General features: G+C 42.4%; 1 protein-coding gene and 1 long non-coding RNA gene across 3 annotated transcripts in view; one reads left to right on the top strand and one right to left on the bottom strand.

Moving 5' to 3' along the window:
- ARID5B (AT-rich interaction domain 5B) overlaps positions 1–15,931 on the bottom strand; it is a 206,923-nt gene extending 190,992 nt beyond the window's left edge. Inside the window, exons 1-2 of one of the 2 annotated variants that reach the window (XM_020998264.2) lie at positions 15,828–15,931; positions 15,136–15,390 (exon numbers count right to left, since the gene is read on the bottom strand). In XM_020998264.2, coding sequence (XP_020853923.1) covers positions 15,136–15,390; positions 15,828–15,848 — 276 coding nt within the window. In that variant the 5' untranslated portion in view covers positions 15,849–15,931. Of the gene's footprint in view, positions 1–15,135; positions 15,445–15,827 lie in introns of those variants that run through there. The other variant, XM_020998263.2, reaches the window with a different exon arrangement.
- A 1,154-nt stretch (positions 15,932–17,085) lies between these two features.
- On the top strand, positions 17,086–18,641 carry LOC144456168 (uncharacterized). The gene is made up of 2 exons (XR_013485081.1): positions 17,086–17,341; positions 18,303–18,641. It is a non-coding gene; the product is annotated as an uncharacterized LOC144456168 (long non-coding RNA).
- The last annotated feature ends 681 nt before the right edge of the window (positions 18,642–19,322 follow it).

Genomic DNA, 19,322 nt, shown 5'->3' with positions numbered 1-19,322 from the left:
TCTGCGAATTCTGACATGCTGAAAATGCTTTCACGCCATTGCTGCTAGGGGTCATTAACAGAATTCTAGAGGTCGAGAGTGATTTGAACACCTGCTCAGGGGCTTGCTGAAGCAATGATCTCAGAACATCAAATATGTGTACAGATGAGCAGGACCCAGGCTGTAAAAAAATTAAAGAAAACCAAATAGGAACACTCTACCACTGCTGATAATTATGAAAGACACTGTCTGCTATTTATCTCATCTTCATAATTTACATTTAAAAAACATCTTCAGCCTTGTTATTGAAACCTTTACCAGGGTAGGTGGCTGGGGATGCATATTTTATATGCTAGCACATTGTTGCTGAATACACAGTCACCCTGAGGAGGACAAAATACAATTAGACTATTATGGACTACATTCACAGAGGATACTATATCTGTATATTTCACTTAGACATAAAGGGCTCCATTATTGTCTGTATTGACGCCCCCCATATGTTCAATTTGGGTGCAATTTGGTTAGTAGAGTGGCATGACCCAGTTCTCATCTGAATTCAGTACAGCAGATACTCCATGCCCAATTGGCCCAGAGCAGAGGGACGCATGGGGCCAGTGGGTCTGCTCTTCCTGTAAAAGGGAGGAAGGGGGGAGGCCTAATGCATTTAAAGCATAAAGCAGTAACATTTTATAGAAATGTAACCTCTATCTATTTTGGCCAGGACCCCTTCCCCCCAATAGGACTTTAATACCCCTGGCTTCTTTGAAAGACCTGGCCGTGAACTTGAAAAGGCCTGGTTTGTAGAGCGTTTCCAAAAAGGAGAAAGAAGAGGAGAAATGCAAAAAGATGAAGCACATCTTTCTTCTTACTGCCTGTTCTGTCCTGGGGCAGGAAGGCTGAAAAAGAAAATGGGGAGGGGTACGAGGGGGGAAGGAGCATGGTGTCATGGAAAGAACCTTGGATTCTGAGTTGGATTCTAATCCCACATCGACTACTCACTACCTGAGGCAAATCGCTTTACCGATCTAGATTTCAGTTTGCTCCTCAGTAAAATGAGGGGGTTTATACTAGAAGGATGATCTGATCCCAATGGGACATCATAGATCACCTGGAGGCTTCCTGGTGCTTTCAAGACAAAAAAAAACAACAAACCCAGAAATACCCAGGATCAGGTGTAAACTCTTCTAAGATGAACAGAGTACTTTCTTTGTCTCCCATTCTGTTTCTGTGGCTGCTAGATGGGCCTCCTTTGGAAGCAACCAATCAAAATAGAAATAAACTCTAGAGTGTAGAGGACCAGCTGCAAACTTTCCTCCTCATCTTCATAATAACTTCAACTTAACAAGGACCCTCCCAAAATGAATCTACTTTAAAAACAAAAAAAGCGGTTGTTTTGAAAAGGTCTCTAGTACAGTAACAGCAATATTGTTCAAAGAACAACTATGAAAGACTGAGTTTTTCTGAGTATTATAAATACACCTTCAAAGAAAGATAATTATATGATAAATATAAGTATACTTAATATGGTTTTATTATTACATACTAAATATATATACACATGTACACACATGCATATATGTGTATATATACACGTGTGTGTATATACATACATACTTCCAACATCCATTCATCTATCATCTATGTCAAATGGTGGCCTTCTCTAGTGCAAGATGGGGAGGGAGAGATGGAGGGAGACAGTTCAGAACCTAAAATCTAACAAAAAATAAATAAAATTTTTTTTAAAAAGTCAGTGGGATGAATGAAAAACTTAAAAAAGGTTTCTAATTCTCACCAAATACTCGTTCCATTAGTAAACCAACCAATAAACAGTTGAGTGCTTATGACGTGCTTAACACTGTGCTAGGCACTTGGTGGAAAAGGAGAGGAGAGGGGCAAAAAAGAAATGATTAGACAGGAGCCTGATCATTTGGTAGAAAGATCTGCACCAAAGAAGTGCTTAATGAATTTGTATGAGTTGGCTGATTGCTTAATTGGGAAAGATAAAACAATGTTCTATTGAAAAGGATGTTGGATTTGAAGCCAAAGGATCTGAGTTCAAATTCTACCTCCTCGTCCTATTATCTAAGTGACTATGGGTAAGTTGCTTCCCCTGACTATTTGAGCTTTAATGATCTCTAAGCTCTAAAATCTACAACTCTACAGACCTTTCACCACTCTCTAAAGGATCAATAAAAACCTATTAAGTACCTGCAGGCCAAACATTGTGCTTGCGTTGATACAAAGGAAAAGAAGAAACAGTCCTTGCCTTGAGGGGGTTTACTTTTGACCGGGGGGAAAACAACATGTACACAGGACATGAAATACAAACTATTTCCAAAGTAGATACAAAGAAATTCCTGGCGCACTCCAGGCCCAGGATGGATTTCCTACAAGAGGCGGCAGTTAAGCTAGGCTTTGAAGGAAGATTGGGATTCTCTGAGGAAGGGAAGGAGACATTCCAAGTGTAGATAATCTGTACAAAGGGACAGAAAGGAGAGGTGGAATGTCCTGTTCAGAGAATGGCAAACAGGCCAGGTGAGCTGGAATGTTGGGAGATTGAAGAACAGTAACATATAACAAGCCTGGAGTCTGACTCTGAAGAGCTTTCAAAGCCAACAAGAACAGTTTTGTCTTTTATCCTAAAGGCAAGAGGGAGCTTGGAGAACTTCTTGAGCAAAAGAGTAACCAGGTCAAACATGTCCTTTAGGAGTATTCACCTGGCCACAACTGTGACAAGTTTTCTTGTCTCCAGGCCTTTCTCTCTCTCAATCATTCCTAGAATGTTTTCCTCAATGCCAACTCCTGTTCTAACTAGCAAAAGCCTGCCTTCTATCAAGAGCCAACCCAAATGCCATCTGGTCCACTATGGACATCCCAGCTAGAATTCCAAAGCTATGCTGGCATATCCTAAGCTCCGTTAGGGCCCACTAAGACAGAAAATGCTTAAGAAGCACAGGCACAGTGGCAGACTCTACCAATATGTTCCAAGGACTGGATTAGTTTAGAAAGTCATGTCACCAGCCTGGCTATAGGTTGACAAAACTTTGTGCCACTGTAATTCTCCATCCTACTAAATGATGGCATCATAATTCAGAGCTGGAAGGGACCTCAAAGGACATCAAGCTGAAGTCCTGCATTTTACAATCGAGAAATCGAAACCAAGAAAGTTTAAGTGACATAGCTATCAAGCATCTGTGGCCAGATTTGAACATAGGTCTTCCTGACTCCGGTACTCTATCCACTGGGTTGGTGAAGGTAGAATCCATATCAGTGAAATCACAGGTAGATGAATAATAAGTATAACAATATTAATAAAGTGCTAAATTATGTAGTATAGATAGTAAACAAGATTAACAATCAGTTCCCAATGCTCGGTAGGGTACAAGTGCAATCTAGGATGAAGCTTGGGTCTCTCATTTCTTTGAGAAATCCAGACTGCTTGAGGACCTCACTACCTTTTTTTTTAAACAGTATTTTATTTTTTCCAATAATACATGAAGACAATTTTTAACATTCATTCAAACAAAGTTTGAAGTTCCAATTTTTTCTCCCTCCCTCCCTTCTCCTCTTCCTAAAATGATAAGTAATTTGACGTAAGCTATATATTTGCCATTGTGTGAAACGTATCTCCATACTAATAATATTGGACCTCACTACCTTTCAAAGCAACCCACTCCACTTTCAGCTAGCTCTAATCATTCAGACTTTGACAGATCCCATTAAGCTGGGATCTGTTTTTTGCAGAACCATCATTCCTGGTTCTACCTTCTGGGGTCACACAGAAAAGTCTGTTTCTGCACAGGATGGCTCTTCAAACACTGAGCAGAAGCTATCATGTGCACCCTAAGTCTTCTCTTTCTCAAGCTAAACAGCCTCTGTTCCTTCAATTAATTCTCGAATGACATTATCTCTATTCCCCTTACCACTCTGGTCACCCTCATCTAGATACTCATGAGCTAGTCAATGCCCTTCCTAAAAAGTGGCACCTGAAGAAAAACCAATACTCCAAATGTGGAGAGACACCAGATGAGGGCAGAACGCAGTGGGCCTAACAATATATTGTCTTCATTAAGAGCTTCCTGGAAGAGATCAGTCTTGCGTTAGAACATGAAAGATGAGCTGAAAATGAATAAGAAGGAGGAGAGGTAGCATTCCAATGACGTGGGAGTTAGCATGGCATGCAGAGGAACAGTGAGCAAACCAGCCCGATCAGATTCTAGGTTTTGAGTTGTAGGGTAAGGGAAAATAAGGTTGAAAAGCTCTCTTCATTTTAGAGAAACCTATGAAGACACTTCCCCATTCCCATGCTAATGTCTTCATTCCATCTACATGCTGTGCAGTTACAGAAATAGCAGCTTTGCAGACTATCCAAAATGTTATCTTGGAAAAGCTTGGCTTGGATCAACACACAATGCACTCATGAAAGCATCCTTTTTTAGTTCAGGAGAGACTGATCATAGTGGAAGGAGCCACGTTTCTGGGTCATTATCTTCCTTTATATGTGTACAATCTGATTTCAGTCCATCTTTCTAGAGATCCCAGAGAGTAACATTTCCTTGCTGGGTCATCCAAAGAAGCTAAACAGGATACAGAAAATCAAAACACTCTTCTAAAGTGCAAAGGGCATTGTATGACGTCAATACCGAGGCAAAGCTGAAGAAATCCCAAGAACGTTTTTCTTAGATAAATATGTTTAAAGGTTTCATTGCTGCCAACATCATCAAGATGTCATTCTCACAATGTGGCTGGTGAACTTCACCAACTAAAATTCAACACCTCTATGTCCTCTGTCTAATAACTATGTCATTATTACAAAAGAGCCAAGTGGGAAAGGCAGACAGACCAGACTTTGCTTTTTAGTCTATCGAGATTCCATCCTAGGAAATAGATCCTAATATAGAAGAGCACGAAACTAAAGGAAAGGGGGAGAAAGAGCAACAAATACTAGATTCCTTTCTTCTGCATAGTTTTACAATTTTCCTCATCTTCCTTTTAATGATATAGTATTTGGAGCAAGAACAAATAGAAATGGTAACTCGTGGCTAAAGTGGGAATTGTCAGAAGAAAAGAACAACCTAACAAGCTCTGACTTGGCAAAGTTTCTAGAGATGGGCACAAACACGAACACTCTGACTTACTGGTGTGTCACCAATTTTTTTTTTAACAAAGAAGTCTGATTTGATTTAAATGCAGATACAAGAGAATTTCTGACCATAGGGAAAATAAGATTCTGCCAGGAGGTGTGCTCTTAGGAGAGAGTCCACCCATCTCAATGTGGGCCAGCTGATAAGCAGACTGATGGGCAGGGCCGCTAATCTGGCCTATTCAAATTGGAGTGTGCAAAGGCCTATCCTGTAGATTACATAATTATATTTTTTCTTAACAAGAATACATTGCATTAGCAGGTTTAAATTATGCAAGCTTATTCTTTTGTCTCAAGTTGTATTGTGTTCTTTTGTGCTGGTAAAACAATATGTACTTTAATTAGCAAATATCTGTAAATAATTTACTTGCTTTTCATACAACAGAACAATGGGGCCAATTTTCACATACATTTACTGAGCCTGTACAGTGGGTTTCTTACACCAGTATCTTTCATTGTTTAGTAACTACATCAAGCTGCCCAACACTCGCTGCTCAGCTTTCTGCAGAAAAGGAAACCCAAGGTCTAAACTAACCAGTCACAAGAAGTCATTGTGAAGTGAAATAATACCAGACAGCAGCTCACATTTATATGGTGCTTGGGATCATAAGCCTATAGATAAAGAGCTAGACTTCAGGCACTAGTTGATCTGACCTCTTCATTTGACAAATGAGGAAACTAAGGCCCTAAGGTCACACTGGCAGTTAAGCAGCAGAGGACAGAAAGGAAGCCAAGTCAAGCCAAGTCATCTGACTTCAGACCCACTGCTCTTCACACAGTACCACATACATCAGCCCAGGACAAAGAGAGCACAAATACCAGTATCTCTCCATTGTACAGAATAGAAAAGGGAAGTTGAGAGGAGTTGATGTGATTTGCCCAAGTTCACAGAGCTAGGTGAGTTGTGGAGCCCAGATCTGAACTTGGGTCTTCCAATGGTATATCCAGCCCTCACTCTTTTGGCTCCCATAGGTTGCCAGGTCTGAGCTACAGCTAATTGTTATCATCTTTAACCCTGGCCCCTCCTCTTGGGACACAGAAGCACCAGCATCACTGGAGAGGTGCCTCTGGGTGCTGGCTTCCTTCTGACCTCCTGAATGTAGGCAAGGGCAGCTCTGCTGGCCAGGGGGATGGCTGGGCTAGGCAGGGGTTAACCTTAGGTTACTTCCACATTCTCTGCAAAAGAAGCTGTTCAATCAAATGAGAGTGACTTCTCCAGGACTGGAGGAACTATTGTTTTGAATAAGATTGGAAAGGACAGAAAAGGCAATTCAAAAACATTTCAATTATGTATTTCCCAGAACTACATCTTTGAGCAACTAAAGCAAATGTTACCACCATAACACATCTTCCCACATAGAAGCATATAAAGCAGGCTGAACAGCATATACTTTATATATCACATGCATGTTTTTGATGATTAATAAAAAAATTCCAAATCTACGTGTGCTTTACTCTCCTAAGCAATACAGTAATTATGATTAAGGGACAAGCGACACCGAAAGGAGCCAATTTATCTTACTCGTGCTCAGGAATACTATTGTGTAACTAGGCAACTAAAGACAAAATATGGTCTAATTAATTCACTCCTATGCTTATTTAAAAGACACAATTAGAACATTTTTATTTCCCAGCCTGCACAGTAGTGTAACATGCTGGAGGCTTGCAGAATGCAAAGTCCATTATTCTCAAAGACAAGAGTTTGAACACTCAGTGCCCCAGAGATCGGCCTGGGAAAGCCACTGTGGGGAGCACTGGGTGTGTTTCCTATTCTCCATGCACAGGGAGAAGTCACAAAGGACTGGCAGGTAAAGGAGGAAATAGGTTGATGCCACCACAGGTTAGAGACTGCTGCTAATGGCTAGCAACATGTGGCTTAACACTGACTGATGTCTTTGGTCCCGGCTTGGCCGACTTGTGGCTGCTGCCAAAAAGGAGGATGGAGAATATGTTGGGTGTTGTAATGGACAGCATGAATAGTCTCTCTCTCTCTCTCTCTCTCTCTCACACTCTCTCTCTCACACACACACACACATGCATGCACATGTGCACACGCATACAGCTAGCTATACATCTGCATAGGTGCCAATATAGAGAATTGTTAAGCAAGAGATATAATTATCCAAACAGTACCAGTCTCGGTGATAAATGCCAAATGTACATCTCAAACACTGCTAACAGTGGATTTGATTTCAGAAGCAGAATTAATTTACGCCAAGTGCGTGTTAGGGATTGATGGCATTAGCATGAGTCGAAAGCACACTCTGATAATCATAATATGCATGTTTGCAATGTGTTGTCATTAGTGATGTTGACAGACCAGGATGGGAGGTACACATGCCTTGGGCTAAGGCCTCGATTCTAATCTTCAACCAGCAGACAAGTATCACAGTGTAGCTTGAAAAATCCATTATTCTACAAGTGTAGGGGACCAGATTTTTCAAGAAACGCAGGAGCCCATGACCACATTTCTGAGAGGCGAATGAATCTTCAAGCCAGTGATCAATACATTTGTTTCAAATTTCTTTAAAAACCAATCCTATCGAGAATCACCACCAATGCTATTATTCTGAGTGAAAAAATGGAAAACATCCAAGTGTCCAGAGTATAAAAAACGATGGGCAAATGCTTTTGATTCCAGCAATTATATTCTGAATATTGGTAAAAATGAGACATTGATAAATGAGCTTTGGGTCATGTATCACTAAGATGCCACTGTGAACAACAGCACTCTTATCAATAATTAATAACAATTTATTTACAAGAGTGGACTCCTGTACGTCATTAAAAACAACATTTCCTTACTTCTTGCCTAACAGTTCTGACATCAATGGAGATTTTAATTGCTTATAATTTGGACTTGATGGAAAACGTGTGGCCCAGTTAAAAACGATCATCCTTAAACACATGTGAATGTAATGTGACAACAATCACTCAACACAAAGGCCACTGCCCCAGCCAAGGTCAAGTATTTAAAGAGGCTACTCTCCCCCACCCCTACCCCCAAACTGCTGCACTTTTCAAGCTGAGCCCACGTGGGAGAGCTCCCATTTAAACAAGAGAAGCTTCACATATTAACTATAATGGTGTGAAGTCAGTGCCCTCCTGATCCTTCGCTTAATCCAGCTGGCATTTTTGTAGAACCTAAGCACTATACCTACATTACCTTACCTGAGCTTCACAACAACCTTGTGAAGGCAGATACAACTGATCTTATTACCCCTCCCCCCATTTTACAGGTCAGGAAATCGAGGTTCAGAAAGGCAGTGATGTGTCCAATGAGAGAAAAGTTATGAGTCATTTAGGATTTAGATCCACATCTTCCTTTTATACCCAACATCACAATGAAAAATATACACAGACACTTAAAATTTATATGCAGTGTCTTAAATTTTCCAACATGCTTTATACACACTATCCTATTTGAGTGATTTCCACTCCTAGAAAGCAATGTGTGTGAGGACGATTACGTCGACCAAGGAGGCATGACCCATGTGAAACTGGGTGCCAAATACTTATGTGCAGGTAAATTGTTGTTAGGCAATGAGGTGATGAGTGCACAGAGCGCCAGGCCTAGAGTCAGGAAGACTCATCTTTCTGAGTCTAAATCTATTTTCAGACACTAGTTGTGTGACACTGGGCACGTCACTTCACCCTGTTTGCCTCAGTTTCCTAATCTGTACCATGAGCTGGAGAAGGAAATGGCCAACCGCTCCAGTATCTTTGCCAAGAAAATCCCAACTGGGGTCACGAAGAGTCAGACCCAACTGAAACCACTCAACGACAACAACCACCACCAGAACAACAACCTCAGATTGCTGTAGGCCCCTGCTGGGAAGAAAGCATAGAAGAAATCAGACTAAGGACTGAAAGTTGCTTCCTGGCTGCCAAACAATGGTGCAGTAGAAAGAATGCAGGGCTTGGGGATCAGAGGACTTGGGGTCCGTGCCACCTCTGTCACATGTTCCCTCAGTGAACTCGGGGTAAAGGTCACTGGTTTCCTCATCTGTAAAGAAGGGGGTCTAAACAAGAAGGTCTCTAAGGCTTCTTCTAGCTATAAATCTGTAACCTTGGGATCCTATGTTTGGACATAGGAACAAGTTCAGGAATGGTTAATGTTTATATTAAATGACTTCAAATGTGTAAAACACACAACCCAAAACAAAAACTCCTATTGGCAAAGACCCAAAACAGTAAGGGGCCAAGACAGATTCTCATCATGAGGCAGATGCCTAGATGCACACATTATTTGGTTAAACACAGAAGCTGGACCTTCTACAAAAAAAAAAATCTCCTGGACTTAAATCAATTAGCCTTTCTCTGAATGATTACACTTATTGTCTGGACCACACAATCCAGCACTTCAGTAGATAATGTCTTATATTGTTCTCTCCCAAAACAATCAGAATCAAAGTTGATCCAAAGGGCAATGGACTATGTCTGCATGATGGATATAATAAGCACAGTACTAAAGATGCCTTGAGCTTGAACAGTGGTGTAGAAGATACAAATAAGGACATATATGAGCGGAAAAGGATGTGGGTCAGTCACGGAATAGGCATAAGGAAAGGGCAGCTCAAATGTTGACCTGGTACCCATGAAATATGAAAAGAAGTCTTCTCATTGGGTGGCTCCAGAATGGAGAATTTAGAAAGACTTAGGCAAGAATGGCATGCAATAAGAAGGAATGGATGAGCTCTGATCTAAACCAGAAAACAAATTAAATGGAAAACCAATAAAATCACAGATCCACTGCAGTGTTATTTTCTAATTGTTTTATGTCTGTTCATTTAACCTCCTCAAGTACATTATAAACTCAAAGGCAGAGGGCTATGTTTTCTTCATCTATGTATCTCCTACAATAACTAGCAAAGTGGTAGGTAGGTACGTACAGAATGTAATACATGCATTTACTCATTAAGTGACTAAATGTGGATGATATAAACATTGCTACAGTTTAAACTTAACCCATTAAAAAAAACTCACGCTACAACATAGTATGTATTCACTTCAAAAGTTAATATACTATGTTATGATTTTTCTGTGACTTTGGGCAGTCATAAACTCGTTGGGCCTAAGTTTCCTAATCACTAAAAATGAGAGAGTTTGACTAAGTGGCTTCTAAGGTCCTATCTAGATTAAATCTGTGACCCTATGATCCACCATTGGGGTCTACAAAGAGGGGAGTCCCAGGTGCAAATACCACTGAAGATCATTGCCCTAGACTGTTTCAATTTCTAAATAAAAATGAGCAACAGGTGTACATTCACCAACCTGGCATTTGGGGGGATCAAAGGCCAAGCCACTCTGCAAGAAATGTCTTCCTCATCCCATGGCCCTACTGTAGCAAAGGTCAAGTTGGCAGATGGAAATGCCTTACCAGTCTATTTAATATAAATTTAATATTTTAGCAATTGACAATAAAATCAGCTAAAACATCTCAAAGAAATTTCCTCCCAAACACTCAATGAACGAATTCTAAAAGCTGAGGAGACAGCTGTCCAAGAGTACAAATACCTCTTCATTTTAATTTGGACCCTGCCTAGACAGCTCCAATCTCAGGGTCAACTTTAGCTTTTCCAATGAAAATTCAGTCAATGCAGATGTTTGACATCAGAGTTATGTAAATGTAGAGCAAACAACTAGGTAACCACCATCTCAATTTCTTCCAGAATTGACTATATATACCTGAATCATGCACATCTACCACATTTGGTAAGGAAAAGCAAAGGCAAGCACATTTTGGAACAGCTGGTGGGAATGCAAAAACCATTGCTATGGTAAATGACCCACACAAAGGGTTGAGTACCAATGCTGCCATTAGGGCCAGGGTCTGATGGGCTCTGGGGAGCCTTGTATCTAAAGACTGAGAAGCTGGGTTAGCTCAGCTGCTCAGTAATATGAGGGGTTTGGACTAGATGATGGCTAAATAAACCTATTAATTCAAACCCAAATTCTCCAGCATTGGTTCGACACCCAAACTCTAAGCTCTTTAGAAACATTACTTTCCTAATCCTTATCCCAAGAGCTTCAGTCCATCAGCATGCCTTTTCTTTCCCCCCACCCTCAGGACCAGGCATACTGCTGGCCAGGCTTAAATAGGAACCTGAGAGTTGTCTGCAAGCCTATTTCAAGAGGCTATAAAATTGCCATTAAACTAAGCACTTGGCAACTCGAAAATAAATGTCATCAGAAGTTACCAAGTAACAGAACGGTTGCCTGCCTACTTTGCCATTTTCCTTCTCTGAAGAGCAAATGCCTGAAAGTTTCAATTGCGGGAAACTATTGATGAAATTTAACCCCTTCTGGGCACTGGACTGCCATTCATTCCTTTGGCAAAGATTATGGAGGAAGAAATTATATGATTGGGTGTGCTGATGGTTCTTATATAGGCCATCATTTACAAAAATGCCTACAATGAGCATCAAATGAAGCTCTTTGCTCTTTGGAGGTAACAGGGTGTACACGTGCACATGTGGTATTACAATAATTACTACAGTGTTATTGTTGTCGATATGAACCTCTGACTAGCTCTCAGCTGAACTCTTACGATAGAGCCAATTGGTCTGCTAACCAACCATGTTACTCATACCCAGCACCGAATGACCTTTGACACAGCACATTGACAATTGTGAAATGTACAAGATTACAAGCTTCCATAATATAATATATACAAAGTGGAGCTCTGGAGAATAGCTTTCTCCCTAACAATTATTATCTGCCAAGTGTTGCAACAAATCTCTCTATATTTCCAGAAGTCTAACAAAGAGAACAGGGTGTTTCTATTAAGGAAACAAGAAACAAGCAAACAAACAAAACCCTAGCCCAAAACAAGCCCTAGGTGTCCTTTAGGAATAGATGTTGATGTCAGTTACATAAAGGAATTATTACCCTCGACTGAGTTACTTAAAATAAACTGCGCTCTGCTGATTAAAAGTGCTACATGTTTTCCTTAAGTAACAAAGCCTAAATCACTAAGAAGCTTTTCATTTTCGTTACCCATTTAAACACCAAATTTATCATTCAAAACTATTTAACATCAATAATAAAAATCATTTCTATGTATATAAACAAGTTAATGGAGTAAGTGAAAACAAAGTACATTTGTTAATGGGAGTGTGATGTTACCCTCTCTAGGTCCTGACTCTAAGTGCGAGTTTCTGTAGGCTCTCAGCCAAAGAAGTATGAGCTCTTGCTGCTGCTGCTGCTGCTTTTGCTGCTGCTGCTGCTGCTGCTTTTGCTGCTGCTGCTGCTAGTCTGCTAATGAATGACTAACTTAGGCCAGGGGGGAAATGACATCACCAGGGTGGAAAACCGATCCCGCGTTAGGAAACTTTCTACCTGCTCTAACATTTTTCATAATTGTTTTACACAATGCAACCCACATTTGCATAATTTTAAGGCGTGTCATTATTTTCGACTGAAAATTGTTTTAATATGGCTGGATAATTCACAATGACATCAGCTGAGGTCCTAATGAAATATACAAGCATAATCATACAGCTAATTACCAGCCATGTTAGCATTAAAAAACAAATCATGCATAATATTAGAGGACGTATATGCAGCTGAGAATTATAAATAGAGTCATCTCCCCTCTTCTCCCTCCCTCCCCAGTTTTCCTTTAAATGGTAAGATTAATTTTCTCAGGTAAGGTGTCTCACAGTAACAACATGAGCTGATCATTAAAATGGCTCATTTCCCTCTAATAAACAAAGAAAAAGTAGGGTGTTTTTTTTAAATAGTCACCGTCAGCAGTTTTTTTTTTAAAGCAAATTCAAACCTTCAGCTGCTCTATTTTTTACCCGCAAGCTAAGCCTCTCCATTGAATCAGCCAAACAGAAATTAAAACCTGTACCATAGTGGGGTCAAGACCAAGTCTTTAAAAAGATCGCAATTCCAATTTCGAAGGTGACCACAAAATATCCCGTAAAACACTGAATAATTTCCTCTTGGGTTTAGTCAGAAGTCTATTAGACTCCAGTTCTTTTTTCTGGATATTTAATCCTTCCCTTTTTCCAGATCACAGGCCATGTTGAAGTAATAAATTTGAAAAGCAAATAATAAGGAATCGGGAGGGGGAGGGGAAAGGGAGGGAGACAGCTGCACAGGAAAGTTGGACAGGGGGAGGGGACAGAGGGAGATCTTGAGAGGGGAGGGGTCAACCTGTAGGTGGATTTCAAGGTTGGCTCCACGTTCCCAAACATCATTTCTTAAATTGCAGACAGACACCAGACAATATGGACAGTTAGGACAAAAAAAGTGGACTATGGGGCGGGAGTGGAGGGGAGGGATTCCTGTTTCAGAAGAGGCAAATCGTAGGGCAAACACTGGACAAACTACAGTAATTAACAAACATATAATACTGATGGGTAATTCGATACTGAGGGAAGGGAGGGGGGTGGCGTCTTAGAAAAGTACAATTACTCCATCAGACTCAGGAACGCTGAAAGGACTGGCGAGCGCTCTCTAGGAGGAGTTAATGGGAACCCATTAATATCTGAGCCTTACACCTACCTCGCACCTCGGGCGCCTGCCCCATGGTTAGTTAGTTGCTTTCAGCCACAATATGATTGCCCTGACCTTTCTTTCACTTAAAACAACAGCAGCAGCAGCAGCAGTAACTCGCCAGGCCGTCAGTCAGTCGTATTGCCCATCGCGCTGCGGGTACACCATGAACACCAAAATAGCTCCCCAGCAGTCACCCGGCGCAGGCAGGCGGGCGGGCGGAGAAGCAGCTGACGCCAGAAGCCCGCAGAACTGCGGTCACCCGTGCAATTACAGCTCGGGAAGGTGGCAGGCTGGGCGGGAGGCGGCCGAGCCCAGATATCGGGACTGGCCATGTCCTCCCAGGGATCTGGACTGGCCACCTCCGGGTCCAGGTCTGGCTCCCGGGGGTGGCCCGCTCCTGCACCCGAAGAAAAAACGTGACGAGGAGGCTCTTCTCCCTACCTACAGGCACCCCTGCTCTTCACCAGGGCGACCGTCTGGGAGAGGAAATGACTGGACTTTCAGGGTTAGTGTGAGAGTCACACACCGCTCCCCCACCTCCTCCTCACTAGCCCCCCCCAATCTCCTTTTTGGAAAAGGGCCACTTTTCGTGGAGTCATTTAAAGGGAGTCCAGGCAATAGCTCGCGGAGGGGGAAGGGGAGGAGGGGACGAGAGGGGGTGGGGTGCAGTGCGGGGCGGGGGGGGCGGAGAGGAGAGGGGGAGATAGTTGTTAATGCTTAACGTGTTTGTGCGGGTTACTTGACTGCTTTGAAATACGCCCAGGCAGACCTGCAAGTTATTTGAATGTATTATCCCAGTACCTGTCATTTATCACTTTATTCAACACGTCTTTGCCAGCTCAATAGCTTTTGATCCCAACTCAGCCCTCCATTTCGTAATTTCCGCCCTCTTAAACATATCAAATACTTAAAAAAAAAGAAAGAAAGAAAAAGAAATGTGAACAATATCGAAACCCACCGAAATCCACCCAACCCTGGCTGAGCCAGACACCAAGGTAATACATACAGAGAGAGGCTGGGAGAAAGGAGAGGAGGAGAAGGGAGAGGGGAGACCCGGAGACAGGGAGAGATCTCAGCAAAAATACAAAAAGCATGTGACGTTCAGACAGCAAGCAGCAGCCAGAGCACTAACACACACACACACACACACACACACACACACACACTCTCTCTCTCTCTCTCTCTCTCACACACACACACACACACACACACACACACACACACACTCCTCCAACAACCCCCTCTCCAACAAGTTATTTGATCATTACTGGAAAATCAGCAGTTGGACCTTCTTTGTAAAGCTGACAGCCAAAAAACTCTGACAACGGCAAAAAAAAAATCGCTCCAGCCCCAGAGAGTGGCGCTACCCCTTTAAAAAAAAAGGCTCGACCACGCCGCTCCCTGCAGAAGTGAACACATACAGTATATTTCAAGCTCGCCCTGTAATAAGCATTACTAGAAAAATAACAGAAAAGAGAGACAAGAGATAGGTTTACCACCTCGCCATGGTCGCTATTCCTGCCCTGGGGAGTGTCTTCTGGGAGGAAATAAAGTTTGGAGCTGGATAAAAGTTGTCTGCTAGTCCTCTCTTCCCACAACAGCTGCAGCTCGGCTATGCAAATCGGATCCTTTGGCTTACATCTTACAAAGAAAAAGTCGCCAAGGGACAAAATTCTTGGTCTGCCTTCAAGGTGGAACTGAAAAGCCTTGTAGAAAATGTACGGTCCGTGCAAGCCACACGGAGAGCCGACCCACTGCAGGGGAGAAAACAATCGTGTAAATAAGACAATCATCGTTCCGCATACATTCAGAGACAGACACAGACACTCACACTTACACACACAGGCACACACACACAGAGTCACCCATCTGATATTAGCTGGGTGGAAAAATATATCGAGATTACACACAATATCGACCTCCCTGAAAACCCACACCCACACCCCCTCCCCCTTTTCTAGCCCCTCTCCACCCCCCCAACCCCCATCCCAGAAGGTAAAATTAAACATGTATGTAGGATGTGTGCAGGAATTTTGGGAAAACAATAAAAATGATCTGGGGAGCTGCAGAGGGCAAAAGTTTGGTGGAAAGTTTGTGGGGGGCTCCGGGGGGGTGTAGGGGTGCGGGCGGGCTGCGGGCCGGGGGGCGGCGGGGCTGCCGGGGGCCGGGGGAGCGGAGCCGAGCAAAATACCTGGAGTGAGCTGAGCTCCATCTCGACGTTCTGAATTGATTGAACTCAACATTCTCTCCAAACTTGTTGGCTTGAATGGATTGCATCAGGTCCTGGCAGGGAAAAGCATTCTCGCCCTCCAGCCGGCTCGGCGTCTCAATATAAAATCAAGCCCACCCCTCCCTGCCATCACCAAAATTACCAAAAACGATGCCTAATATTTCTCCTGCCCCCCAACTTTCCCTAGGTGGCCCAAAGACCCACCTCTGCCCCTAAGAGCCGGGGATCAAATTCACAATCTCGAAAGAGACTGGGTTGGAGACGGGGGACAGAGCGGATGGATCAAGGCAAAATGCACGTCCTGGCCCTAAGAAAAATAAAGGACCCCCCAAATCTGCGTCCTCCTTGCACGGGGTTTCCTGAAGATGGCAATGGGGGCGCGTACCCCGCGGTTTCTCTTTTTTGGGGGGCCGAGTGTGGTGGTGCTCGTTCATGCATCTGCCAGGACCTGCTTATATATGTCTAATATAAAGAACGTTTCCTGCAGAGATTCAGGGGCGCCCGCCGCTCTTTAGCAGATCTGATTTTATTAGACATGTAGATTTGTTTGATAGTTAAATTACGCTTCCTCACTGCCATGTTTTCAAGAACTAATCTGTTAAATTATCTTTTGATGCCTATTTACACGGAAGGGAAAAGTGGGTTATCGATTATATAAACATATAAATATTAATGCATTTGTTCGCTTTGCAAAAAAACACTCGGGAAAAGCACACACACATACACAGGGAAAGGCAAGTGAACCCAGTGTGCACACACACAGACACACACACACACACATCCACGGGATTTTTCTTTTTTGTTGTTGCTGGGTTCCCCCCCCCCCAAACAATATTGAACGGACACCGACTGCATTTAGGGACTGAAACAATAAACGGTGCATGATGAATCAATAAACGCGAGCAGTGGGTCTGCTCGGAATAGGAATCTAAGCTCCCGGTTCTGCGTGTGCATTCTTTAATTTTAAAGTATATACACTAGGACGTGTTTACAATGCTGATGGACGCCAAGGGCGCTCTCAAATGATAATGTGTTTATATAACCCAGTGCTAGAGCAATAATATACTAACTCTCTCTCACACACACACATCCCTCACCCCCTCCCAAAAGAGAGAGGGGAAAGGGAGGGGAGGGGAGGAGGGAGGGGGAGGAAGGGGGGGTCTTCCTCCGTGTAATAGTTGGAAACTTGGGGGGGGGATCCATTTGCAAACTAGTTAAATACAACTAGAAATTAAGCTGTTTAAAACCGGGGGCACGAACCGTGAGACAATAAAGGCTTTAAATGTGTATATTTATTGTTCTGGAGCCCTGGAGCACTGGGAGGTTTGCATTCAGGGTTATTATGCAAACACAGAGAAACTTAAGAGCGTCGGAACAAGGAACAGCCAGAGAGACCGACTGCATAGCCCAGCTCCGATCCAGCTGCCGGGGTTCTAAGCGTCTAGATTACATTTTCGCAGTGTGGATGTAAAATGGTATATTCTCGACTCCCCCCCCCTCCCCATCTATCCTCACTCCTTCTCCCCCCTCCTCTCACCCCCGCCCCCTCCCCCCTTATCCACACCGCCCTCCCTCCTCCCCCCCCCCGCCAGCTCTCCCCCACCTCCCTCCAATTTTATTATATTGGCAACAATCCTACTAAAGTAGGTCTGGCATGTTAAAAAGTAAACATGTAATATATGGGGAATAAGGTCTGTATAGTATGACAGTTGAAACTTGATCTGTGATAAAATTACAGGATGTTGAAATTACTAGTAAGCTATTTTTAACGCTTTCGCAACGTTTCACCTCTAGTCTTAGCATCTAGTTGAAACAGGATTACTTTAATAAAAAATTATATTCACATGGCTGAAGTTAATACACTCGGCAGAGAACAAATGTTTGAGATTCGAGGCTAGAGGTGGGGAGAGCCCCTACATGTATTTTGATGCATTTTCATAATGTATGCGTCCACTGCAGTAAGAATTAGGGCACTTAACGTGATCTAAACCACATTTTTGATTCAGAACATGGGGAAGTAATATAGGCAAGATCTATCTCGTTTCTCTATACCCTGAGATAAACGAGAGAAAATGGCAGATCGTCAAATTACACTAACTAATAAAAGCCCATGCCAAAGAGAGCCGGGATCCTGAAAGCTGTCGAAAACTATTTTAATAATTTAAATATCACAACTCTGCAGAGTGCAGGGAGACAATGTAGCAATTTGCAGGCTCCCCATCTTCTGCATTAGCCAAATTACGCCTTTCGCCTCACTCTTTAATTATCTTTCTTGAAATTTCATCTGATCTTCCTATTTCATCAACGTGGGTTGCAAAGAGGAATTACAGCTCATTTCCCTCCCCCCACTTCACTTTATGATACAGTACGTCCTTCGTATGTTTGATTAGACTAACCCATTTTATTTATTTTTTTATATTTTAAAATTTTTTACAGATGGATGGACATGACTGAAAGGCATTTTACACATTTCTGGAACATTAAAGACGCCTGATAGATACATGGGTTAGGCTCTCTGACCTGTTCGCGTAAATATATACGTCCAGTTCAAAAAATTCTGTTTTAAAAAACTGGAGTTGCAGTATTTTGACAAGATCATATTTGAGATGGACTCTGAGTCAGTTTCCTGTAAGACCAAAGCGGCAGCATTTATGCAGGAAGGCTCAGCAGAGTGCCTCAGGGCATCCCTCTATTGTATATTAAACCTCCCTCTTTTCTTTCTCTCTCTCCCCCTCCTTAAAAAAAAAAAAATACACAGCTCTTTTTTTTTAATAGCAGCTGAGCAACTTGTGTTTTGTTTGATGTTATCCTCCATAAGAGACTTTTAACAGAAACAATTTGGCCAATTATATAAAAATAGGAGCTTCACTTATTTGGGAGCTGTGTAACTCCCCCCCACCTCGTCCTACCCCCCCCAAAAAAAAACCCCACAAGTTTTTGAGAGCCTAATCATTGTAGGGGAGCTTGGTTTGAATGTGCTGAAGAGCTGCAGTCCTGTAATCAGATGAATACTAGATTCGAAAACTGAGTGGGGGGGGACTCCCAACCCCTGTACACTGCCCCCCATAATAAATGTAATATATCAACCCTTTTGTCCAATTCTATAAATAGCTTTAAAATTACAGATCACAAATGTTCATAAAGCACACAGAGACACAGACCAAAAAAAATCTTTTTTAAACCCACCCTTTATTTTCCCTGTTCTTAACGTGAGGCTTGCCAAGGCACCTGTAAATTATCTGTGCAGCAAATATCCATACAAAGAAAGTTTCAATTAAGATAAGTAGATTGTATTGAAACTGTTCTTTGAAGTAATGTAGTTAATAGTCTGTTTGATTTCTGCTTGTGAGAGAGTAATAACGTGGATTCAAGGCTCTATCAATCACAGAGCAGATGTAAGACTTCAGACAGTGACACCCAGGGGAAAAGAAGCCAACTCCTGCAGTGCGGGGTCTC

This window comes from Phascolarctos cinereus, unplaced genomic scaffold (assembly GCF_003287225.1).
Source record: "Phascolarctos cinereus isolate Bilbo 61053 unplaced genomic scaffold, phaCin_HiC Scaffold_3;HRSCAF=262, whole genome shotgun sequence".
NCBI lineage: Eukaryota > Metazoa > Chordata > Mammalia > Diprotodontia > Phascolarctidae > Phascolarctos > Phascolarctos cinereus.
Note: the sequence above shows the minus strand (reverse complement) of the source record. Positions and strands in the feature narration are given on the sequence as shown.